Raw genomic sequence first — 25,652 nt, forward strand, 5'->3', positions numbered from 1 at the left:
TGCTGGATGTAACCTTTTTTACCCTTTAACATAAAGCACTTGCAGGAGGAGAAATAACTTAGGACATTTTATTCACTTTGAAGGTTTTTATTTTAAAAAAACAGGTTTATGTCAATATCTACAGTATCACAACTTGTTTAATTCACCTTTTTGACCCATTCCTCTGCTTGAAGCTTCTTCTGCTGCTCCACCTGCTTTTTACAAGGGCACTAGCCCAGGGCGACACACTTGTTTTTGGAGGTGGAAAGAGGCGAAAGATTTTTATATGAATGCAGATTTTGCAACCATTCTCACAGGGCTCTATCAGATTAGCTGTGTTAATATTTAAGGATTTTTAGGTACATAAACAATACTCAAGTATTTGAAAATTATGACGCTGTTCTTGGGGAACAACATGGAGCTACGTCCCAGCGGACGTATTAAACACGCTGTGCGTCAATTTTTACCCGCTGATCTATAAGACCAACTATTAATATGGACACCAAAACTGGAGCCAACATCCTTCTAAACATGGCTGTGTGTTCGCAAAGACTTCAGGTTCAAACTCCAAATCAGATGCAGTGAAATGTATTTGATCGGTTTCCTGAAGGAAAGAGCAAATGGTTCTTTAACTCCCACTTCCTGTTGGTAGGCAGGGCTATCCAGCTGTCACTCGCCAGCAAACAATAATAAGGCTGAGATTTCTTTACGAGATCCTAAAACACGTCACGGACTGAGAGCTTCGTCAGTAACTTCTTTTGCAATTAGCTCCAGATTTTTTTAAAAGCACTGGTTTAATCCATTGCTACTACTTCAACATACTTCAAACCAAACCATTCAAGTAAAACTCAAAGCAAACATTAACTCTTTGACTTGTGGGTCGTGTCCATCTAGAACATTCTCAGTTTCTCACCAGTACAAGGATCCTGATCACGACGCTCAGGACAAAACACCAGACCTGGAACTAAAAGGCAGATTTCAGCCATGATTTGTAAAGTGAGACGATTGATCCAAAAAAAAAAAAAAAAGCCTTCTGTTAGTTCTGCAGCTGTGTTTTTGTTTTCTTTTATTGTTTGTTTGTTTTTTTTGGCAAGTGTCTCCATGATTTTTACATGGTTTGCATCCAAGAGGAAGATGTGAAACTTTTCCCTGCTCCTTCCCCGTGTTGGGAAAACATGCAGGACTAAACAAGCTACTTACTCATCGTTATTAGTTCCACCAAAACAGGCAGAGTCAAAGCGGTCCACGTTCATCCACCTGTTCTGTGGCTGGGTTTGGGTCCAGCTTGGGCTACTTGGAGGCAGGTTCGCCCTCTGACCTCATGCTGAAGGGCTCCAGCCGCTCGCTCTCCGGCAGCATGTTGTTGAGACGCTCCATGAGCGGCACCGTCTGGTCAATCCCCATCTGGATGCGCCGCAGGATCATGGACATCTCGTTGACCTTCTGGATCTGCTCGGCGTACTTGGCGTAGCGCTTCTGGCGCTCCTGCATTATGCTGAACAAGGCTTCCACAGACAAGTCCATCTGAAAGGGCAAAAAGAAAAAGAAGAAAAAGACGGTAGACAGTTTGTACCGGGGGGATAGTATATAACTCTTCTCTGGTTTGGTCTCGTTGAAATTCGAACCTCTTTGATCCTCTTGACGAGAGCGTTCTGGTCGAAAGCCACGGCTTCAGCGCACTGGTGCAGGTGGTCTTGGTATCGGATGCAGAGCTGCAGAACCTGGGCCGGGTCCAGCCTCTCCAGACAGACGGTGCTCGGGGACGTCTGACCGCTCAGGACTCCTATGGAGAGACAAACACAAAACGAAAGATCTGCCGAGGCATTTTGGAGCCAAGAAAAGCTTGTGGATCAGAACGAAAATGAAAAGTTTGAGATATTCTTTTATAATCTATACCTCCAAAAAGTGGCCTTAATAACAATATTTAGGTGAGTCCTGAAGATATTTGGTTGCCTTACGTTTTATTTTCACTACAAAACCACAACATCTTACCAAGTATTTTTGGTCTAGTTTCTAGTCTAGTACACTTGAAATAAGACAAAACTAACTTACTAGTGCAAAATCTATTAAAAATCTGCTGCTGTTGCATCAGCCTTGCAGACCTCTCAGGTCTTCTGGTTCTGAATCCCCAGAACATGGAAAAGCAGCATTCAGGTTCTATGCAACACAAATCTGGAACAAACTTCCATAAAACTGTAAAGCGACTGAAACACTGAGTTCCTTTAAATCAAGACACCCCCCGCCCCCACATGTCTAGACGATGGCATTTGACAAAATGTAATATTTATTGATTGTTTCATAATTGGTGTCTGTATAATGTTTTTATGGAGTAAAGCACTTTGAACTGCTTCGTTTCTGAAAAGTGCTACACAAATAAAGTTGATTTCACTTAAAGTGAACCGACACTTTTTGGATTTTTACGAGCAAAGCGATGCTTGGATCATCGACCTCCTGCTCAAAAGTTATGCACTTAAAACCACTTTCAATTAATTTGATTTTCTGGTGAAAATATTCAACGGTTATAAATACTTTTGTGAAGCATAGAATGTTCTGGTTCCTTTCTGTTCTAAGTCTTAACTAGTTCTTCCACCAGATTAGATACACAAAGCATGTCTACTGCTTGGCTCTCGCTCAGAGACGTCCAAACTTTTTATCATATGGACTAAAATTGTTACGTTGAAAGTCTTTGAGGGCCACAACATAGGATTATTGTAATTTTTTTTGTCATAAAACTTTTCCTGTCTATTCTTAGAAAAATAGTAGAATATGGGTCAGTATTCTTTGAAAACTTTTGCTGTGTTTAGTTTTTGGTTTATTATGACTAAATAAAATGCAGGTTTGGATGGATCCAGGTCTGATTTTGAGTCAAAGCTGATGAACATACTCGAATAAAAAAACAAAGTGCAAAGCGTGATCACTAAAAAAACGAGTACTTTGTGTTCAACCTATGTATTTTCCACCTGAAAAGTCAGTGGAAAAAAAACAAAAAAAGCACAACAAATATGTACCATAAATCGTATATATATATATATATATATGTATATACGATTTAAGAATAGTACATATATGTGTCATTCTTAAATGGTTGTGGGGCCACAAAAAAAATCTAGGAGTCAAAAATGGCCCCCGTGCCACACTTTGAGCCCCCCTACCCTAGCTTGTAACCTTCATGAGACAGACGTCCTACTCGCTAGCGGTGCCTCGTACCTTTCAGAAGCGGCTGGAACGTGGGGATCTCTTGGAGCTTGATCACATCGGGGTCGTTGTGGATATTTCTCAGCGACTGAGTCCCCTGAGCCACAACCACGATGTCATCCATTTTTGCCTTCTGTCTGGCCGGGGATGGCACCGCTGAAATGACATCAAAGAGTCAGAGATGAACTCCACCTTAGCACAGCTTCTCCACAAGACAACTGCAAACCAGAACTTATACTGTAGCACACAAACTTTTATTTAACAGATATTTCTTAGGTAAAACAGGTGATCTTACCAGATGTGCTGTGATCGGAGTGTTTATGTTCCGCATCTCCACTCTGTTCGTTTCCCATGGTAACAACACCTGAATGCAAACTTCCCCTTCTCCTCAGAGCCAGGTATCAGTCGTTGTCTTTTCAAGCAACCCAGAGCTTGAAAACGTGATAGGATTTTAAAGAACTACAAAATCAGATTCATCATGTCTCAACAGCTGAGATCTGTCCTGCGGCAGCAACAAAATGTTTCTTAATTACTAAAGATCTATAATTAAAATGTGGAGGAGTAAATACCATTTTTTATGTTCCGTTCGTCAAAAACAACAAGACTTCTCCCGATGATCTGCCTACTTCCGTAAATATTAAGCCCGGAAGCACCGCTTGGTTCTTTGCTGCCCTCTGCTGCTGCGGAGGGAAAGAACTAGTTGAAATAAAAAAGGATCTCTTCACCTATAAATCTTGCAGTTTTTCTGTTTAGTAAATGTCAAATAACACAAATAATAACATTAATAAATAAGCTTACTGCTTTATCTCCCACATTATAAAATGATTCAATCATTAACACAGAAATATATCAGCATATTTTTTAAATATATTTTTAATAAACAGGAGTCATGCTTACAGGATAACTAAATGCAAAACATTACAAACATGGAAAGTTGTTTGTTTTTTTTTCAATAAAAATAATATAAAAAACCTTTTGTTTTTTTTAAAACTGTATTTAAACCTGAACTCTTTCCTGAACTTCCTGTCATGTTACTGACTATAGACGACAGAATTGGACCCAGAAGCAGTTCTTACAGCGGGTCGATCAACGGTGAAGATCGACCCGCTATTTAAGTTTACCACTCAAGAAACTGTGAACTAACACGTTTTAGTAAAAACAAAACTAGCAACAGAAAAACAGCTGTCACCATTTCGCAATAACAAAGTGAAACTATAAGAACATGTTTTTTTGTAAACCGAGTTGAACAGCAAACTAATGATTTCGTTCATGAAGGAATTTCCGGGCAACAGGACTCCGACCCTCTGTCTGCTCGGGACTCCTTGTCCGTTTCGTTGTCGCTCTCCTCTTCAGCCAGAGGGTAAGGACGCAGGTCCAGGGTCAGAACGCGGCTGAACATGAAACCATCCAACTGGAGAAAGGAGGGGAAAAAACCCATCAGTGCGGACGTATTTCTACTGAATAAACAACGTGGAAAATGTGCCCCACGTCAGAGTAGACTCCCAAGAGGGCGTCAGCTTTGGAGAAGAACTCCTCCTTCAGGGAGATGACGATGATCTGCATGTTCTCTCTGGACTCCTCTCTGATGAAGCTCGTCACCTGGAGGCAAATCACAACACGGTATTCAAGTTGAAAAAAACCTTTTACCAACTAATGTATCAGCAGCTGAAGCCCAACAGCCAGCGTCCCGCCTGCAGCGGACATGGAGGACGGATCCGGACATTACTGGTGATAAACAAAAATAAATTAATGGCTTGATAAAGTCATTTATGTGCTAAATATCGAATCCAATAAATATGAACGTTCCCAGCGTTTTGGATTACACAGCATGACATAAATACAGTATTTATCGTTTTCGACAGTACGAATTTTAGCATAATCACTATTATTTGATTTTCCATTTTATTTACAATCGCATTATCGGCTTCCTTTATTTCCTCATTTTTTCATATTGTGTATTTAATATGATTTTTTAATTTACTGTTACATTTTGTTTCATTATTTATTATTTTTTCCTCTCATTAAACTATTTTTTATTTTATTACAATTTCGTTTTTACCCGATATTGTCAGGATCTGTTCCTTATCTGTGTTTATTTTGAGTTTCTGTGTCTCTTAGTCTCCGTATTGTATTGTCTCCCCTTGATTGTTCCCAGGTGTTTCTTGTCTCTTTGATTACCCTCTGTGTATTTAACCCCACCTGTGTTCTCTGTTCCTTGTCGTGTTTGTCTAGTTTCCAGTTGTCGCCTGTTGTGATCATTGCTCTCTGCTTCTCTGTGTTCTGGACTTTTGGATTTGCATCTTATTAAATCATCTGCTTTATCGTTACCTGGGTTTGCTGCCTCTGCCTCACCGCCACTCACACCACAAAACCTGACAGATATTAAAAATATTTATTTACTGTTTGTTTAATTGACTGTCATTTCTTATTTCATTATTTTTCTTTCTTCTTCCCATGTTCTGGATTTACTATTTTTAGTGACTCTTTTCATTCCAAACATTCCTATCTTTTTTTCTTCCCATATTCTGTAAGTATTTAATACTTTTTTAGTTTTACTACTTTGACTTCTTATTTTTTCATCATATTCTATATCTAATTACTACTTTTTAAATTTACTGTCCCTTTTTTAAAATTATTCATTGGTTTATTTCCTCCTCTAACATTTCCTCTCTGCATTTTTACACTGCTGCTTTCTAATTTGCTTGTTTATTTGCAGATTTATAAAATTAAATATTTAAACTAATATTGTTGAAAATGATAAACAAATATACACTGTTACTTTGTACCGGCAAATAATTTCGGAAAGTTCTTGTTTTATTTTTTGAATGCAATCGTTAACATAAATGACTTCATGAAGCTATTTATTTATTTCTGCTTATTGCTGTTTTTGTCCAGATGCGTTCACCATAGCAACAAGGTTTGCACCTTGCCGATGTTGGTGTTGTCCAGAGCTGCGTCCACCTCATCCAAGATGAAGAAAGGAGCTGGACGGAAGCTAAAGGAAGAGGCACAAGACTTGATTCATTAATGATGGACAGAAAAATAACAATAATAATAACAATTACACTTTGCAAATGATTTCTTTGAACCTGGTAACCCGGGTTACCTGTGTATTGCAAACAGCAGAGCGAGAGCGGCGATGGCCTTTTCTCCACCAGACAGATTGTCCATGGACATGAAGCGCTTCCCTGGAGCCACACAGTTGTAGTTGATGCCACCTAAATATGGCTCCTCTGGGTTTTCGGCACTCAGAATGGCCTTGTGACACCATGGGAAATGTTCATGTAAAGATCAAATTCAGACATGGTAATTTAAGAACAGACCAACAGTGTAATAATGGGGGAAAAAAACAGCAAATAAGACGTTTCTGGTTGCTGTTTTTCTACAAAGAAATTGTGAGCAGTGAAAAAGATGGCCGACTTGTTTGTGTGTCTGCAGTGGTTTTGTGTTTTTTTTTTTTTTAGTTTTTTTTACACCCCCTGCAGTCCTCAGAGGGGGTTTGTATGGAGTGCTCTCACCTGGGCACTCCCGTTTCTGCATATCCGTTTGTAGATCTGATCGATGACGAGCAACACGTGCTCAAAGCACTGACTGAAGAGGTGGAACCGCTGAGCTTTGACCTGCTCAAACTCCTGGTTGCACCTCCTGGCTGCTCTGGTGCTGGCGTCAAAGGCTGAGTGCGGAAGAGAAAGTCCAAGTTTAGCACCCATTTATCGCCTGTCAGAGTAAAACTAAACATGCATTTAGAAACAATAGTTTCTAAATAATATGTAATATGTGAACATCGTCCGGTTTGCTAATCCAAATAAAAAGGATGTAGCCTTACTTTACACTTGGCACTGTAGCAATAACAGTTTGATAAATAAGTTACAGAACCAATGCAGCCCAACTACACGGCAGTGTCTGCTCTGATAACGATGCCAAATGGTCAAAAGTAAAAGTAGCAGTGACAGCTGGATCTATTTTCTTATTGACTGGGTAATTAAACATCAAGCTTTCATTCCCAGACAGCTAGATGACTCCTATATTTAAAAAATGTATATATTAATTAAATGAGTTTGCCATTTATAAAGATGTAATTTTTAGAAAATCTGGATTTTTTTCCCCTGCTAATAAACTCATAGAAGGCATAGAAATTTTTGAGAATATTTTTTTTTTGATTAGTCATTTCCTTTAAAGAAGAGAAAGAGAGGAAAAAATCAAATAAAGACGGTTTAGTTATGAAAAAATTAGAAATTTTATGTTAACGCATAAGGCAATGACTTCATCTAAATCTCATTGTACATATACTGTATAGTGACAAACATTAAATTCTATTCTATTCATGGCTAAAGTAAGGTATGCAGTCTGACACAGCAGGACACTGTGAAAGCTACATATCTGAACCCAAAACACACACATAGCTGAGACAGGAAGTGCATCAAAAGCAACACACACACTCTGAAGATGTGATGACTTGACGCTCCACTGATTCTGCATGACATCTTCACCTTTAGACACGTTTTTAAACACGCTAACATGTATCGAAAGATAAGAAATAAGTAGTCACAAAATAGTTCCAAGTGAAGACCGCAACTGGTCACAATATAAATGTTACTTTAACTTGGCTGGGATGGTTATTTGAATTTTTTTCCCCCCAAATGTGTTTATGTTTTAAAGTACAGCAGGTTTTAAAGTATAGAAGGCAGTTGTTGTGTAACGTTAAGCCAAATCTGAACTGGAAAACTATCTGAATATCTCAACAGAAAGTGTAGCCTTAATACATTTTCACAAAGTGCTTCTTTCAGCTCCCTACAGTTGAACAGACTTTTCTTTTTCTTTTTTTGGGATTGGTTTAGATTCTTGGGAGATATTATGTTATCAATACTGTCAATACCTTCGTGCTAGAAGGTAAAACTGAAGAGCAAAGACACAAAACGACAGGAAAATGAAAGCACCTTCAGTCACTCCCTGCAACTTGTCCTTCACCTCCCTCATTTTCTCCAGAGCTTTCAGGTTAGGCGGAGTGGTGCGATGCAGCACTTCTTCCAGAGAGGAGACCGATTCCTTCAGCTTCTCCATATGCGCCTCCAGCTGCTCCTCATCACGCAGATGCTGTCAATAAATACAGTCATTACAAGCACACTGAACGTTAAACTGAACTTGAGTGGAAAAATAATTCAGCTGCTGTCTCACCCAGCTGAAGTTTAGTTGACTGAGGTTATTACAGTCAACTAAAACTGACCAAATCACAAAAACTGAAATTGAGAAAACATTTTTGTTAACCGAAATACTAACTATTACTAACTGGAGCTATACTGTGAGTCTATAAAACTAAGTAAAACAAAATGAAATTATAGATACAATATCCTCCGTTTTCGTTTTTCTGGATCTACTAATTAGCCTTTTGTACTGCTGTGAAACTGATTCACCCCACAAACAGTTTACGTTAAGTCACAGCACTAGTAAACAAAATGGCAACAGCAAAAGTTAGGAGAAAACTCCAGAGTCAGTTGGTTGTTCTACAACAATCAAATACTTTTTTTTTTAAATGGCATCTTCTGTTATGTATTCATTACCCAATCCATGAATACATAGCCACAATACCATACTTTCATCTTTTTGAATTCTGCACCTAAAATGAACCAAGTATGAAAAAACTCAAACTAGCATAGCTAGTAAAAACTAAACAATATTTAGCTAATAGTAACTAAGAAAAACAATCAAACACTCGAAAAACTAACTAGAAATAACTGTATTAGACAAACCAATGAAATTAAACTATAGTGAAAAACCCTCTTCTCACCGTGAGCTCCTCTTCCAGCTCAGAATAATCAATAACAAACTGAGCTTCTCGTTCATAAATGTCCATCGTGGCTGTAGTACTTTCTGAATCCGTCATGAGCTGCAAAACGACAAATACAAGAGTTTGATATTATTCCAGTTTCATTCGGTAACCAGTCAAGTTACTGAAACAGAAGTCCCACCTGCACCTCGCTGATCTCGTTGAGGCTGCCTGACAGCATGGTGATCCGCAGGTCCTGGATTTTGCAGGCGAGCAGCATGTTGTGTCGAGCCATGCGCTTCTGCTCCAAAGCCGTCTCCGCGGACATGACCTCGCGCTGCAGCTTCGTCAGCTCCCTGAACGCACGCCACAGCAGAAAAGCACCGGGATGCTAACGATGCTCTCAAAAACACCAGCAGCAGTTTTCTGGATCATTAGACTATAAAAACATAAACTTGCAGGTTCCAGTAGTGTATAGATATTAGAATTTGCTCAAACATGCTTCAAATTCCACCTCGACCAAACCCTTTGTTACACCCGTCAACATGCTTCTTGTACAGTCTGGTGTAAAAACAGGCAAATGATTGATGGTGAAAATCATTAGCTTGTTTTTAACCTATCCTTGAAATTGTTGAAATCTTGTGTTTTAATTTTATTTGTGTGTTTTAAGGCAGTGGTCCCCAACCACCGGGCCGCGGATCAATTGGTACCGGGCCGCGGAAGAAATAATGAACTACTTCCGGATCTTTAATTTTGAAAATCCTAAACCGGTTACGTCTTGCGCGTCAAAATTGAGCCAACTTGCAGCAGAATGAGTGTTACCAATGAGTAACAAAACAACATCGGAGTACTGCGGCGTCCCCCCATCTGCCCCCCCCCCACCCCACCCCATTAGTGAAACTAATGGGGATCCTTAAATAAACAAATAATAATAATATAAAAGCTTGCAGCTGACTTTGAATTCTAAGACACATTTATTTATTTATTCATTTATAACATCAATGAGGATTGATTACAGACTGGGTCTGATTTTTGACTCATTAAAATGAGGTACTGTCTGTCAGAGTTCTGATCTGGCATAACTGAAACACCAGGGGGCGCCAGAGAGGCCACAGAAAATGGAGTGAGAGTGAGGAAAAATTAAAAATATAAAAACCTACCATTTTTTTCATCAGAAAATGTTCTGCATAAAGTCTAATCTGTTTTTTCAAGCATTATTATAAAACATAAGTTAGAATAATTATTTAGAAAGTTATTTGCCACGCTTCATCCTTCTGACTGGCTGTCAGTCAGATTTGTCAAAGTTGCTTTGCTCCTCATGCTAGCATAGCTTGGCCCGTTAGCATTGTTTGTGGGTCCCAACACAGAAGCTAATCCTGTTTGCGAACCTCTGGATTAAACCACTATGTATGAATTATAGTATTTTCTTTAAAGTTTGTAAAATTATTATTTACATTTTGTACCATCTCTGTGTTAAAATAAATAGAATTTATACGCTTGTACATGAAACTCGTAGATTTTGAAAAAGCTTATGAATTTAAAAGTTTGGAAGAAATTCCTTAAATATAGAATGAAACCTGGTAGTAAAATATCAGCAGCTGATCAGCAGGCTCAAAATATCCTATTATGATTTCATTCACACATTTTAGTGCAATTTTTATTCAATGTTTAACTACTTTTGGAAGTTAAGAAACCTTATATCCAAATTATTTTCTGGAGTAAAAACATACCTTTAAAAGAGACTGGAAACTTCAGCACGCCTGTGGACTATTTTAAAGTTTTAAAACAAAAAGACGACACAGCAGCTGTACAAATTGGTCTGTGTTTCTTAGCAGTGACGGGTTGCTTTAAATGGGATGAGAAAGGGTCGGTACTGGAGGGATCTTTACTTGTTTGTCTCCTGCAGATTTTGAGTTTTCTGGTTGAGCTCCGCTGTGACTGAGGCCACCTGGCTTTTTTTAAGGAGAAGCTCGTTCTTCATCTCCAGAAGCTTATTCTGACACTCCTCTACTGTCTCCAGGAGATTGTTCTCAACCTGCGGAAAAAATGGTGAAAGTTAGCTGAAAAAACAAGTAATAGACAAACAACACAAAGCTAAATGCTTGATATTATATATGGACAATAACACCAAAGGGGGGAAACCGAAGTTTGGGCTACTTGTTCCGCACATTTCCATAACAAAATGTGCGCAAAATTTGGTTTATTCTGCTCATGTTGAAAAAAATAAGAAACACATTAAAATTACGTGTGAAAAAGTTTGTTCATGCTTTAAGTTAGGCCTGTCACGATGGCAAATTTTGCTGAACGATTAATTGTCTCAAAAATTATTGCGATAAACAATAATATTGTTTGAAGACCTTTTTACACTGATTTAATGGAAATGACATAATAATCCATGCGATTTCTTGCCAAAGACAGATACACTTTATTTTCAAAAGAACACTAAACACTGGAACTGATAAACAGAATAAACAAAACAACCAAAAACAAAAATAAAATGGTCTCCATTAACAAAAAACACACTTGAAAAAAAAACCTAAACAACATAAAGTAAAAGTGGAAATAAATACTGCATTCAACCAAAAGAGTGCAGATTATGAAGTCTGTATATTATGTTGCCCTTCAGTAATAATTAGATTTAAATAGAGAAGATGGGCACATCGACTACCTGATGCAATAGTTCACACTACATGATTTTTTTGCTCCTATTTTTCCCCTTATGACAATCTTAGAACGTTGGTCTTTCTAAGATTGTGTGGTGTGTTACGGTAGATCATCGTTGCCGCTCCGATCTAAATCAGGGGTTTTCCCCTTCTGTGATCGTTAACGCAGCCTGTTGAATGTGACAGGTAGCCAATCAGAAAGCGCGGATTCTCCTCTGTGCTTTCTGAGGGGATATTATGGAGGGGAATCCCAAACAGCTGAAATGGCGCAACCCGAAGTCCAGCGGACATTGGAGATGATATGTGGAAACAGTGACGTGCGGTCAGGGGAGGCAGGTGAGGCACTGCCTCACCTGCCATCATGGAAAGAAAGAAAATATATAATCATAAAGTAATTTAAATTGTTATATTCATCCGGTGGTTTGTACTAAAAAATATTTATTTTTCATGTAGCTTCACCAATTTCGATTTTTATTTGTTCAAAATCGCTGAATTTTCTTATTTTCCCATTCAAATGCTTGGAAGCGATGCCGGTGAGGCAGCAGCGAGCTCTGCCTCACCTTGGATTGCGCAACCCCTGGCTCTGCGCTGGCTGCTAAGCGGAGAGAGCATGTTGCTGTAGTCAATAAAATGGTTTAAACAAATTTAATATGTGAACTTATTTCCAATAATTTAGCTTATGTATATAATGTACAGTGCTTTTTGTCACCAACTGTGTTTGTGTAACGTGTTTCGTGTAATGAGCGATTATAAACGGCAGAGAACAGGTTCGAGGTGAGGCAGGCAGTTCTCTTGCCTCATGGCAGGGGGCGCTCAAGATCCCAGACGTTCGTCTTGTTCACTCCTCAACTGCAGAGTAAGTGACAGCGAGCTAGGCTAAACGATTCGGGAAGCAAGTCAAGTGCAGCGATAGATTGATCTCCATTGAGACAGAGAGACTTTTAAAACTGAAGGAAGATAAGGAGGACTTCTATCGCAAAGTGACGGATGTTTTTGTGCAGAAGGAGCGACGCATGGACTTCATTTATAAGTAAAGGTAAGACAGTAATAACATTTATTTTGTTTTGTTTTTTAAGGAAATGTGTGTTTTGTGAGCTACAGTTTGTATGTGTAAGGATGCAGAAGTGAAACATAACTTGTAAACTGCTGTCAATCTATGCATCTATTTGCAAATCTGATTCTGATGACGTCAGTGCCTCACCAGCTATGAACCTCACCGCACGTCACTGTGTGGAAACAACATTAATGTTTATTCAACATGCAAAGAATATAGAAATGACAAGAGGAGGAGTTGGAGCGAAATTGCTACCGCAGTTGATAAACCCTGTAACTTTTCAGCTGTTCTTGTGACGTAAATAGGTTCTAATGATTTTCATTCAGTCAGGACTGACACTAGCCACATGCATTGCAGGTAGATTGTAGTAAAGCATTGATTAATGCCTGGTTTTAAATTTAGTTAACTGGACTTGTAGCCATTATTTTGTGCCCATTGTTGGACACCACACCGCAGGAACGAATCCGATCGAACCGTTATACCTAGGATTTCTGTCGGCTAATGTGTGATCTGTCAGGTTTTGAAAATGGGCCGACAATCGGCCGACAGCTCTAAAATCGTGTAGCGTGCGCTGGGCTTTACACTAAGGAAATCAGGAAGGAGGGTCAGTGAAGAGCACCGGAGTTGATTCTTTTTTTCATTCAGTGTCATCAACAGAAAGAGAAAAAGGCCGGAAGAGACGATAATGCCGATAATTAAAATGACGTCGATAGTTTTAATTTATCGTACGATACCGTTTATCGCGACAGGCCTACTTTAAGTCATTTAAAAACGTACCACGCCTTCATCATTCTACCACTTCCTGTTGCCTTATCCAGCTCTTCCTCTAGTAGTAACACCAGGTTATTGATCATGTGACTCATGTGATGCGAAAAATGTTTCCATTTTAGTACTGCAAAATACACTAATTTCAATAAACCACCTCATCATAGCGCAAAAACGTCTTATGGAAAAGGATTTTGTGAAACTGCCAGGCTTCCGTTAAGCGAATTCAACTTCGTAATTTGCGCAATTTTAAGGTCAATGGAAAAGCAGCAACTATTTACTCCTATTTCTCTTTGCTGCTACACAAAAGCTAGGAAAGTGAATCCACCTCTCTGCTTTCCACCGTGGCTTGCTCCTCCTTCCTGATGGTGTCTTCCATTTTGCTGAGCTTCTTCCTCTCCTGAGCCAGCTGCTCTGCTTCATATTCAAGCTGAGCGTTCAAGCGGGCCTGCTGACTTTCGAACTCCAGCCTTCGGGGAGAGATATGTGAATCTTGAATCCACAGTGTGAATGATCTTCAATACAAAAGGGCTCTTCAGAGGGGTGAACCAGGGGCCAAATTGAAATATTTAATGCAGTAAGATTTTTTTTTTTTAATTTCAGATCATCGACCAATTTTAATCTTAAAGAGTCAATTCAAAAAGAGTTTTTAAATGATTTCACTTATTAAAAAAGTATTTAAAGCAAAAGCTCCTTCAACATAAATGATTATAGAGCCCTTCATTCAACAACTGCCAACTATTTTCATTTCAGCCACTTTGACTTTGAAGTGTAATTTTTTCTGATAAACTGTCTAAACAGGTTATTTAGGGTTCTATCTTTGAGTTTCTGTGTGCATTTTAATATTTTCGTGTAAATGCTTCATCTCTACTCTTAAATTGACCTCTGACCTTGATGTGTTCTTTTAGCCTACTTCCTGTTGGAGAGGTTTTGTTTAAATGACTTCTGGATTGTATAGTTCCAACAGTAATTGGACTTGTGTTTGCTTGGTTAAAATCAATGAAAAGTGGGATAATGGGAGATATTTCATGACTAAAAATGAGGAAGACAATTACATTGACATATAAGATCAAGTTTGGCTGGATTTATACATTAAATTATTATTTTTAGACTGATTTTTATGTCTACTCCAGCTCTTATTGCCAGATTTTAACATTAATTTGATGAAAAACAGGAGAAACCTTTGAAGGGAGGAGTTCTTCTGTCTTATTTCTTCATAATTGTCACTAAACCTACCAGATTAGCCAGATTAAACTTCATACATACAACAATGTAAACACACATGTGTTTTACCGTTTCTTGTCGAGCTCCGCCTTCTGTTTTAAGTGTTCCTGCTCAAACTCTCTAATGGTTTCCACGCCGATCTTAGCGCAGAAGTCCGCAAACACCATGTCATCGATCTAAAAACACAACATCCACACATCCAGTTAAACAACTATGACATGATCCCAAGCACAATTACCTTCCCTACGCAAGCTATGAATAGGATAGAATAATAGAATAGAGCCAATCTCAGGAAGAATAGTTATGTGTGAAAAATTACAGATTTTCCATATTCAAAATCTTTGAAAGTAAATGCAGCTTGGGAAGCCAGAACTTCTATTTGAGATGTGATTGGCTGGCCTTTGCAAAATAGCCAATCCAGGAGCTGCACTTATTTTCCCTGGGGCTGATTGGCTGAACCCTCAAGAGTGGAAATAAGGAAGACTCTAGATGTTATCCCCTTAACTGGCAATACCAAAATCACCAAAAACGCCTGAAAAGGTGTGTGAACTATTAAAACAGGGAGTAAAAGTTTCTAAACGGAGTTTCAAAAGTTAGCAAATGTGAAAACCAGCAGTCCACTGTACACAAAACACAACTACAAATGAGGTAAAAAAAAAAAAATTTTAAAACTCGACCGAAACTAAAAACAAAGTCCTGTCAGTTCCTTGTATTCTTTTTCCAGTAGGGCTGAACCAATTCATCGCGATTAATCGATTGTTGAATTAATCCTCAACTTAGTAATTGATTAATCGTTAGACTCAAAAATGGGCACTTGCTGAAAACACATTCAGAGCAGTCATTGAGCCAAAACTGTACTATATATATATATATATATATATATATATATATATATATATATATATATATATATATATATATATATATAAAACAAAAAAAACAGGTTTTGGCCAAAAATTCTCAAGTGGAGTTTTATTTACTAAAGTAATGCTATGTTGTTGCATTTTAGGCAATAAAATGTTTATTTTCTCATTTAGGAAAGGAATCAAATTATTTGAATCTTTTAATGTATTTCTAGTACAGCATAAAATAAGTTTAAGTGTTTAAATAAATAAAAAAATCTATAGAGTGTGCCATTTTGTATACAATTAATCGTTAGTTGCACACTTAAAACCCAGTACTTCCAGAGTTAAGTAACCTAAAATGTTTTCTTTTATAAATGTAAATGTGTTTGTCTCAAAGCCGTGTACAGGTGTTGGAGAGGCTGCACCTGATCGATCTGTTCTCTAATCCTCTTCATCTCTGCATCTTTCGCTTTGAGATCCTCCTGCTGCATCTCGATCTGACACTCAAGGTTTGATAGTTCGCTCTCCAGACGGGAGATCTCCTGAAACCCGTCAGAGGCACAAAATTGACATCAACACGTTTGATCTGAAGTGACTGGAGAGGAGAATCTTTCAGCATCTCTATTCCAATTTTACAATTCTATAAGCTTCCACACTGTATCAAATCAGTTTATATCAAAACAAAAGTACATCTGTGCATAAAATTCTGTAAGTGTAACCAGAGTTAAGTTAGCTTAACTGTCTGCCTTTTACTTGAATAAAAAATATTAAAGAACTAGAAAATTCCTGAAGAAATTTAACTGGGGTCCTGCCAAAGTGTGCTGGTCGGTTTAGACACAGAGTTCTGATGCTAAAAATTAGCATCAATGCTAAGCTAAGCTAAAGAATTACACAGTAGCATGTGGAGAATCACAAGAATGTTGACTAACATGGACTTGCACCATTGAGTTTGTTAAAGTAAGTGTATCAGTTGAAATTAGCCAAAATGCTCATGTTAGCATGCATGCTGTGAGTAGCATGTGGGGTATCACTAGCATGTTGTCTTACATTCACTTCCTCCGTTGAGTATTCTAAACATACGTAGCTAATGTGTAAGAAATAGCTAAAATGCTTATGTTAGGGAAAAGGATCATAGTGGAAAGAAGTGAAATTCTAATATTCGTGCTAATGCTAATGCATTGCCTTGCTGAGCAAGGCAGCGCACTAACCTGAGAGGTAAAGATAATACAGGCTAATATTATTGCACCGCCTATGATTGTGCACTAACCAGAGGGGAGTATTAAGGCTTTTATTTTGACATTTTCAGTACGCTTCATTTTAAATGGCCACACTAATCCCATGTGTAACAATGGTTGGATACAATCAGTTATATAATGCCCAAATCACAAGTAATTCTAAAGGCCAGCTGATTTCTTCTCAGTAGTAACTAACAGTTCCACCATGTTGTAGTTCTGACATTCAGCTCAGACCTCATTTGTAGGCACTGAGTGTCCGCCATGTTGTAGTCCTAACCTTGAGTCGTTATAGTTCTAAAGAGCAGCTCAACTGTCATGTGAGTGAGACAAACAGGGAGAGACAGAATTCAATAGTTTGAAGTAGTTAGTTTTTCTGAAAGACCTGAGAGGAATATTCAGGCTTTTATTTTGAAATTTTCAGTAAGCTTCATTTTAAATTGCCACACTAACCCTGTGTGCAACAATGGTTGGATAAAATTAGTTATAAAATGCCCAAAACACAAGTAATTCTAAAGGCAGGTCATTCCTCCTCTGTAGTAACTGACAGTTCTGCCATGTTGTAGTTCTGCCATAGTTAGAACAATGATGCGTTTTTGTAGTCCTAATCAGCTGCTCTGCCCTGCTCTTTGTTTTGTTGCTATGGTAATGAAGCATGTCTGTCAGCTGTGAGTGAGACACACTCACAGCTGACAGAATTCTATCTGTTTGACTGAAAAAAGCAGTCCGAACAACTCCTTTTCGTTCGGGAGCCATGATACATATTCGAAAACTGTTTGAAGCGTATTAAAGGGCTATTTGTCGTCTCCGATAGTCCCGCGATTCATATCTCTACCTCACTCACATTGTTAACAGCGATGAGAGAAAGATAGTGTGTGCGGAGGTCTGAAATTTTTCAGAAATACATGGAAGTGAATCAGGGAGAGCGTCAGTTTACCCTGGCACATGATTTTGCCCTGAAGCACCTTGACAGAAAACCGTAAGCCCTAGCAAAATTTTGAAAACATTTTACCGGAGCAGGCATGCGTATCAATGTCATGACCAAGTTTGATGCCGATATTTGTGGGCGTGACAGCGATTTCAAAATTGTTTTGGGGTCAAAAATTCACTTCATTTCACACTCTAACGGAGCTGCAGTTGGTGTCAGTTACACTCTGCGTTTCGGCAGTTGGAAATTCTGCTCGTTTTTCGCTTTTTAAGTCGCCATCATAACTCTGAATACCACTACAAGTAATAGCTCCCCTCCTGGCATCGGGCCGCACATTTTGATACCACTTTTGTGGGTGGGCACGCAGCGGTACGAGCCGCATTAACGGCCGCGGAAAAATAATAAATAAAGAAGCGTTCTATTGGGTGTAGAACAATAGGCGCCTGCCATGCAATGCTTCGCATGTCAGTCACTGCTCTTCTTATGCATTGCTATGGGCAGGCCCCAATTATCCATAATAGACACGGTGGACGTGTAATGTGATATGCAGCACACTTGCAAATAGGAGCAGCAAAGGTGTACGACTTAATTTTAAAATCAATGTTTGAGCATTTTGAATTGATTCAGAATGATCTGGACTAGGAATTGCAATTCTCTATAGAATCCGTTTTTTTCTGCACCTCTAGAAGTGAACAAGAAGGTGAACAAACAGCAGATGTGTGTCCAGCTGTCAGATAAGAGACCTGACAGCAGCTCTGTGCTCCTACCGCTTGGCACTTGGGGATGGTTTTACTCCGGAGGATCTCCAGATCCATCCGGGTGTATTTCAGACGGGTCTGGGCTCCCTGAGACTCAGCCAAGATCTGATTTAAATTAGCCTCCTTCCTTTTCAGTCTCGACAAGTCCTGAAGAAGTAGTCAGATTAACGATAATTCTGAAGAGCAGCAGCAAGAGGAGACAAACGAGGTGAAAGCATTTCATTTGATTTATTTAGTCGACTGACGCGCATCTCGTTCATCAGCCGGTCCCTGTGTTCCTTCAGACGGCGCACGTCCTTCTCCTCCCAGCAGCGAGCTTTGGTGCGCAGGTCGCTGGAGCCTCCGGAGATAACGCCGGACGTTTTGAACAGCGTCCCATCCAGGGTGACCGTCTGCAGCCCATACCGGCGATTAGCACATATTCTTAAGGAACAGCGGCGACGCGTCATGAAACGAGCTCCGCGTCGGGCTTACTCTGACTCGGTCGGGTCTGTCGAAGGCCACGCCGCGGGCCTCTCTCATGGTCTCACACACCAAGGCGTTGCCGCAGACGTACTGCACCACTTTCCACAGCTGAGCGCTGCCGGCGTTCACCTGCACCACGTCCACCACCATCTTGACTCCTGGAATCTCCCTCAGGCGCTCGTTCAGGGGATTCACCTGAATGCCAGGGGGAGCGTGGGTCAGGGTTCATCTGCTTTTCCCACAGTCAAATTCAAACACTTGAAGCTTTTTCTCCTTTTACTTTAGAGATAAAAACAATAGAAAGGAACTAAAATTTTAGTCTGATTTAACTTTAGACAATGAGAAAACATGGTGTCTGTCGTTTTATTAGTTTTTCAAATTTAGGCTTTAATCAAACGTTATGTATCACTTTATTACAAAACTGTGCAGTCTGAATATCAATATCCAGGATCTGTAGTCCTAGAAATGTTCTTTAGTTGATAGAAGACTGACTTTATGTGACTCTAAAAGTTCAGTTCTGAGTCCATCACTTTGATAGCTCAACGGTGCAAAAACACAACATCTTACCAAGTATTTTGTTAAATTCTTAGTGTAAATATCTTAGTGTACTTGAAATAAGACAAAACTTACTCAAAAGTAACTTTTCAGCACAATATAGGAGCTTGTTTTATGTCAATAATTGCTTAATAGTAATGAAAATACTAATTATACGTTAAATAATCTGCCAGTGGAACTAGGACTGCACTAAATGTCTTGTTGCATTGCCAGATTATTGGCAGAAATCGAGGACTTTCCAACCCTTGAAACCTGGAAACTGAAGCATTTTCAGGAATTTCAAACAGCCGTACAAACGGCAACTTCTGTCACTTCGGTAAGCGCCAGAAGTGTGAGTTTCTGTACTACTGCTGTTGGCCTGTTTGTAGGGAAACGACGTGACGTACAAGCAGGTAGTCAACGGGCAGGAAGGTCTCAGGCTCGGCCCGCTGCTCCTTGAGGAAAGAGATGCAGTCGCGGGCGACCTTCTCAGACGACACTACGATAGCGTTCATGTATCTGCCGAACACTTTGGTCACGGCCAGCTGGTACTTCTTGTGGACTGGGCTGCATAGGTCGGACAGGCGCCCAAACTGAAACGGCACAAAGCGGTCAAATAGTTTGCGACAAACCGGACCACTGCGGGGTTTGTTTTACTGCCTTTGTGGTTTTGTTCTTACGACCGTCTGAGGGTAGAGTCTGTGGAGTTTCTCCAGCAGCTCCCGGCGCTGCTGCTGCCTCTTGCTCTCGTGGCTGTCCAGCCGAGCGCTCCTCAGCTCCTCCATCACCTGGTCCAACTCCTGCTTCACCTCCTCACCACGCTGGGTCACATGCTGAAGCTCTGCAGTCAGGCTCTGCTGCCGCTCATCAAGATCTTCAAGCGACTTCCTGGGTCAAAAGTTACTATGTTGCATTTTCCTTCTAGTTACATAAAATCAAACTTTCTCAGAATATGAAAAATGATTGAAATTCTGTTTTAGAGGCCAAATATATTTGACCTACTTGCATTTCTGGGTGTACTCCTCTAGTTTCTCTGCTCTACTCATGAATTCTTCCAGGTGAGTTTGATTGTTTCTGATGGCAACCTGCAAAATATGATGTTTCAGTCGAAGCACAGAGTATTTAACAGACATATTTCCCAGAGATTTATGACCATGCAGCTATCGTCAAAACATCATAGAGCTCTTACGACGTGGAAAAATAAAGCGCACCTCTATCTCCTTCTTTCTGCGCTGGTCAAAAACCACCTTTTCACTGTCTGCTCTCACTCCCCAGTGCAGCTTGTCGGCCTGCTGGCAGAGGACAGCGCCCTGCTTCTGGGCAAGCACCTTCAGCTCCTTGTACTGATGCAGCTGGAACACAGAACATGGTGGTTTTAGACTACATTATTATCACTGATAATAAGGATGATAATCATTATTATCACTCATTATCACTCCTGGATACCATCTCCAGTTCCACGATATCTGCAGGTTTCAGCAAGTCAAATTTAAGACCTTACTAGACCAATTCTGATGCCATCTTCAATGGAATTTAAGACAAAATAAACTACAAATATAGTTGGTGGTTGGGGATCTGGTCTGAGGTCTGTTTGTGGCTCTTGGCAGCACACTGCATGTCTCTCTAAAGCCTTATTTACCCCCATAATGCCAAGATTAAAACTTTTTCTTGCATCAAATGCACCTACCCTTATATGTGACCAGCAAGGAATTTGAAAAATATTAAACTTTTGTCGTTCCGTGTGTTGGGTTTCACTCTAAGTGGCTCTATTATCGTTTGTTCCTCCCCAATGATAGATGTAAAAAAGCTAGCGAGCAAGAGTATACTAGCAGCTAGTTAGCAACTGTGACATCATCAACTGTCTTGAGTCAAACTGAAATGAAGATGTATGCACACATCTTTTCAAACTTTTGCCTCATAGAAAATATTTTAGATATTAGATATAAAGATAGGTTTGTGAGTAGCGTAACAAAACCAAACCAACATTTTGGATTTAAACAATGAACTGGATAAGAACTGAGATGTATGCAAGCTTTGCTATGTGGAGGAGAAATATTGTGGAAACACAATTACCCACTGTTGTGGGTTGCCGAAGCCTTTTAACGAAACACGAGACGCAAACGCAGTCTGTGCCTCCCCAAGGCAAAGGCAACTCGAGAAGGGGTTTAAAACTCAAAATTCTACGCAAGTCCATAAACTAATGAAGGCTGATGCCACATTAATCTGCAAGGACATGAAGCTGTACGCTGTGGTTGAAAATGATGCTTTCAACTGTTTTATGAATGCAGGAATAGGGTTTTAGATTCTTGAAAAAAAAAGGTTGAAATGTTTTCTTGCAAATTAATGTAGTTATTTTTGAATTGTTTACATGGAAGTTATACAATAAATACATTTTCTTCATACATGTGTCTAAAGTTTCAAACCTTTCTTTTTCTAAAATTCTTTACTATTTGAAACTTAAAAGTGAATATTCCCAACATGACTTTATGAACGGTGTTTGCACACCAGCTCATGCATGGTTACCTGATCCTCATCCAGACTGATGTCTCTCCCCCTCGCCACTCCTTCCTGGGTCTGCTTCTCGTACCTCCTCCAGGCCCTCTGGAGCTCGGCCACTTCCTGCCGACCCTCCTCCAGCTGCTGCTCTTTGGCAGCCAGCGCCCGCCTCTTCTTCTTCACAGCTTCGCAGATCTCTTCGGCCTTCTTCACGTGATGGGACGTGTTCACCTTGGCTTTGATGTACTGCGACCTGGACTGAATCAGGACTTGCTCCTGACCGCTTCGCCACAAGGAAACAGCAGAGAAGATTAATCGTACGCAAAGACAAAACATGATTTTAATCAAAGCTGCAAAAAAAACAACTTTTTAATGCTGTCGGGACAAACACACCGGATCTCCTTCCCCATGTGCTGCACCTCTCTAGTGCGGCGTCCATGTTCTTTTTTGTGGGTTTTGACGCTCTGCTCCGCAGCACCTAACTCCCGGTTCATTTCCGCTGCGATCTCCTTCCTCCCTCTCAGGGTGTCACTGATGGCGTCGATGCCCTTCTCATTGTGATAAAGCTCAAAAAGACTCAGTTGCAGACGTTTCTCGTTCAGGTCATCCACCAACTCCTGGTATTTCTGGGCCTGAAATTTAGGATGTGCCAGTTAAGAGACCAATTATGAAGGAAAGATTTCCAATTTTTAGTGAAGAATTTGGGTGACATTATTCGAGAAAGCCACAACTCACCAGGTGTCAAGATACACATTTAGATTAAGAACAAAATTTATCTTTTCAGTCCCTTTTTTTTCTACTTTTACACTATAAAAATGTAGCTTCAGCTAGAAAAATTTATCTGGTTTCACCAACTCTAATTTCAGTTTTTACGACTTTTTTTAAAGACCTTTAAGTATGGAATTCAAGATGTGTGTCTCCACAGAAATGTACGAACTTTGTCCAGTCAACAGACAATAAATTTGCCAGTTGACACAAAACAAGCTAGCTAATTAGCTAGCAAGAGAATATTAGCACCTGGTTAGCAGTAGCCTCAACTGTCTTTAGTCAAAGAACGCAGTGAAGATGTCTGTTCTAACTTTTTGCCTGACAGAAAAGTCCCAAAAAATTGAAGACCCATGATTAGCATATTAATGGCCAACCTACTTTATTTAGTTTAAGTTATTTCAAGACTCTAATTTTAGACAAATTAATTTAAGATTCTTTTTAATGACACCCCGTAAATAAATGTAGCACAACTATACCATACAGGAAACTTATTTTGTTTTCAGGTTATTAGCTTGCAGGTGAAATAGTTGCTAATTTTACAAACTAAAAGTTATTCACCTCGACTTTTTCCAGGGACACCTGTTTCCGTTCCACAGTGGCCGATTTTTTCTTGTTGAAGTGAAACTGTGTGTCCTCCTTGGCCTTCATCAGAGCTTCTTTCTTCGTCTTATATTCTGCAGCATACTGCTTGGACTGACAGATGCACTCCAACATCTTAGTCCTCTCCTTTGGATCCTTCAAAGCTATGGCCTCCACCGCTCCCTACAGAGAAACATGGTTAATTACATCTTTACTTTCTCCACCATTTCTATTTCGTGCCACTTTTTGTCCCGTTTCTCTTAATTTAGCCTTTTACATATTCAGCTTTCAACTGTTACCATTCGTAAAGACGTATGTAATGATTAGACCATTAAAATATCACTATCCTGAATTAGGTCAGGGATGAAAATTCAATGTTTGGAAAAAAAAAAAGAAAAAGAATGAAATTACAATGTTAGAACATCTTAACATCTTACCTGGAACACCACACAGTTCTGAGCTTTGGTCACGATGCCAATCTTTTCAAGCTCCTCGATGTATTTAGCATGCGAAACATGAGATCCATTAATATGATATGCAGAAGAGTCCCCTGGAAATATGAAAAAACCAAGTGAAGGATACTTTATGGCACTCTTATCTATCCATAACGATGAAGGGGGCAGGACGTGTGCAATCTCAGAAGTGTACAAAATGTAACTGTTTATCAAAAGCAAAACGGGTTTAATCAAAGCCATTCAGGACTAAAATTTCTTTTTTTTTTTTAGATAAAGTGTAAGGTTGAATCAAAATTAAGATCTTTTTTCTGTCCAAATAAATCGTTTAGCAGTGCTAACAAACCCTCTCAATAGTTATATAAGGAAAATGATCAGATACAAATTAAACTCATATCACCTGGTCATGTTGTTAACAGGAAGTGGAACTGATCAAAAACTTTAGTCATCACAATTGTTTATCAAAAATCTATAAAACAGTGCTCATTAGTTAGTCAAATGTAGCTATGCTATTTTTAAAATGTGCTTTTTTCATAATAAAATTTGACAGTCCTTAGGAGTTGTATTTTGTTTTTATTCATTCAACTGGGCATTATACCACACTTTAAATTTCTCTTTTTTTGGTCACTGAAATAAAAATCCCAAGTTTTAGTGTGTCACTTTACTTTTACCTGCTGTTCTTTGTGGGTTAATTTATACAGTTACTGTGCATTACCTATGATGGAGAAGAACTGGAAGAGTGTCTTTTACACCTATTCTATTCTTTATAAAATGACTGTTCTGTTATGGGCACTTTCCGAAAAGTGTCAGCACTAATGCAATTTCTTTGAACGAAACGTCCTGTTCAGAATGCCTAAATTGACTTACTGCACTAACCTGTTATTGTACGAGAAAAGACCGTCTCTATCTCGTCGTCATTCAAGAAGCGCAGCGCCACACGCGCGGTGTCGGACACCGGTTTACCGACGTGGGCTCCGTGGACCAGGTCCCGCAGGTGCTTCACCCGGAGAGAGGCGACCCTCTCGCCTATGGCGAAGCTCAGGGCATCCATCACATTGGATTTACCTATAAGCGTTTTTACATACTTAAAACAATTACAATATCTCAATAACATAATAGTACACAGCCAAAATGGCCACCGAGTAACATTAGAAAAGAATAAAAAGAATGGTCGGTTAACAAGTTCCGCTAGCATATTTATTACCTCTCTAAATTATATTCGGAGTTCTTTCAACTCCAAGGCTCTAATTTGGTTATATGTTATCTTCATACTTAGTGCATTAACATCACGTCTTATCATAATAAACTGAGCAGGTCAACATAAAACTTAACACAAGATCAACATCAGTTTAAACAAGCTAGCAGTTTGCTAGCTGACGCAGTTTGTACCTTGCTAGCTAACAAGAAGGTTAGCAAAGTATTTAAAGGCTCACTTACCGGATCCATTTGTGCCTATAATACAATTAAATCGCATAAAAGGTCCAATGACTTGCTTCCCACGCCACGACTTGAAGTTTTCGATATCAATTTGTTTGAGATAACCCATGTTGGTCCACGATGCATCCAGCTGCGCAACAACTTTCTGCAGAAGACGGAGTCTCAGAGGCGGGAAAACATACCTTTCAAAAAACACTGTAATTACAGAAGTTAAGCTTCTAAAGTTATGGAAAGCTTCTATGCCGTATGCACTCCTCTTGCAAATACCGTAATAGGCTATTTACTTTTTTAATATATTTGTTTTAGTCACTAAAAGACATGTCTCAATATAATTCACTTTTTAAAGGCAAAAATAATCAGTTGAGGTCTAACAGTAATTTTACAAGAGATAAGAGAATATGCACGGCATTCATGGAAAGAGTATATTTCTCAGTCTTTGTTTAGATTTGAAGAAAGCAGACCATACTCTTTCCCTTGGTTATTTCGTTTATATTTCCTTCTGATTCATATAAAG

General features: G+C 39.3%; 2 protein-coding genes across 3 annotated transcripts; both read right to left on the bottom strand.

Annotated features, from left to right (window-relative positions):
• Nucleotides 1-74: 74 nt before the first annotated feature.
• Nucleotides 75-3,826, bottom strand: borcs5 (BLOC-1 related complex subunit 5). 2 transcript variants are annotated; one of them, XM_023347710.1, is made up of 5 exons: nt 3,744-3,826; nt 3,470-3,605; nt 3,187-3,330; nt 1,605-1,762; nt 75-1,503 (listed from the first exon to the last, which is right to left on the bottom strand). In XM_023347710.1, exons 2-5 carry the CDS (start codon nt 3,525-3,527, stop codon nt 1,270-1,272), a joined length of 594 nt encoding a protein of 197 aa, XP_023203478.1. In that variant the 5' UTR covers nt 3,528-3,605; nt 3,744-3,826; the 3' UTR covers nt 75-1,269. The 2 variants fall into 2 exon arrangements, with proteins under 2 accessions (XP_023203478.1, XP_005813104.1); XM_005813047.3 differs by having other exon boundaries at nt 3,470-3,799.
• Nucleotides 3,827-4,009: 183 nt separating this feature from the next.
• Nucleotides 4,010-25,575, bottom strand: LOC102220833 (structural maintenance of chromosomes protein 1B-like). Its single transcript, XM_023347494.1, has 24 exons — nt 24,578-25,575; nt 23,687-23,799; nt 23,229-23,432; nt 22,296-22,534; nt 21,930-22,185; nt 20,618-20,758; nt 20,409-20,491; nt 20,087-20,294; nt 19,814-19,999; nt 18,882-19,067; nt 18,653-18,799; nt 18,417-18,554; nt 15,915-16,031; nt 14,714-14,820; nt 13,749-13,890; nt 10,828-10,973; nt 9,141-9,294; nt 8,960-9,058; nt 8,112-8,268; nt 6,693-6,847; nt 6,281-6,432; nt 6,100-6,169; nt 4,663-4,773; nt 4,010-4,585 (listed from the first exon to the last, which is right to left on the bottom strand). Exons 1-24 carry the CDS (start codon nt 24,894-24,896, stop codon nt 4,442-4,444), a joined length of 3,774 nt encoding a protein of 1,257 aa, XP_023203262.1. The 5' UTR covers nt 24,897-25,575; the 3' UTR covers nt 4,010-4,441.
• Between the last annotated feature and the right edge of the window lie 77 nt (nt 25,576-25,652).

This window comes from Xiphophorus maculatus, chromosome 2 (genome assembly GCF_002775205.1).
Source record: "Xiphophorus maculatus strain JP 163 A chromosome 2, X_maculatus-5.0-male, whole genome shotgun sequence".
NCBI classification, from domain to species: Eukaryota; Metazoa; Chordata; class Actinopteri; order Cyprinodontiformes; family Poeciliidae; genus Xiphophorus; species Xiphophorus maculatus.

What these genes read in the sequence shown, in the direction of transcription:
- borcs5 (XM_023347710.1), bottom strand. Translation starts at nt 3,527, where the DNA reads ATGGGAAACGAACAGAGTGGAGATGCGGAACATAAACACTCCGATCAC. An exon ending in CTCCGATCACAGCACATCTG is followed by an intron (nt 3,331 to 3,469) that starts GTAAGATCACCT and finishes ATGTCATTTCAG; the next exon opens with CGGTGCCATCCCCGGCCAGA. An exon ending in TCGTCAAGAGGATCAAAGAG is followed by an intron (nt 1,504 to 1,604) that starts GTTCGAATTTCA and finishes TTGCCCTTTCAG; the next exon opens with ATGGACTTGTCTGTGGAAGC.
- LOC102220833 (XM_023347494.1), bottom strand. Translation starts at nt 24,896, where the DNA reads ATGCTAGCGGAACTTGTTAACCGACCATTCTTTTTATTCTTTTCTAAT. An exon ending in GGCTGATGAACGAGATGCGC is followed by an intron (nt 18,555 to 18,652) that starts GTCAGTCGACTA and finishes CTACTTCTTCAG; the next exon opens with GACTTGTCGAGACTGAAAAG. An exon ending in CCATCCCCAAGTGCCAAGCG is followed by an intron (nt 16,032 to 18,416) that starts GTAGGAGCACAG and finishes GACGGGTTTCAG; the next exon opens with GAGATCTCCCGTCTGGAGAG.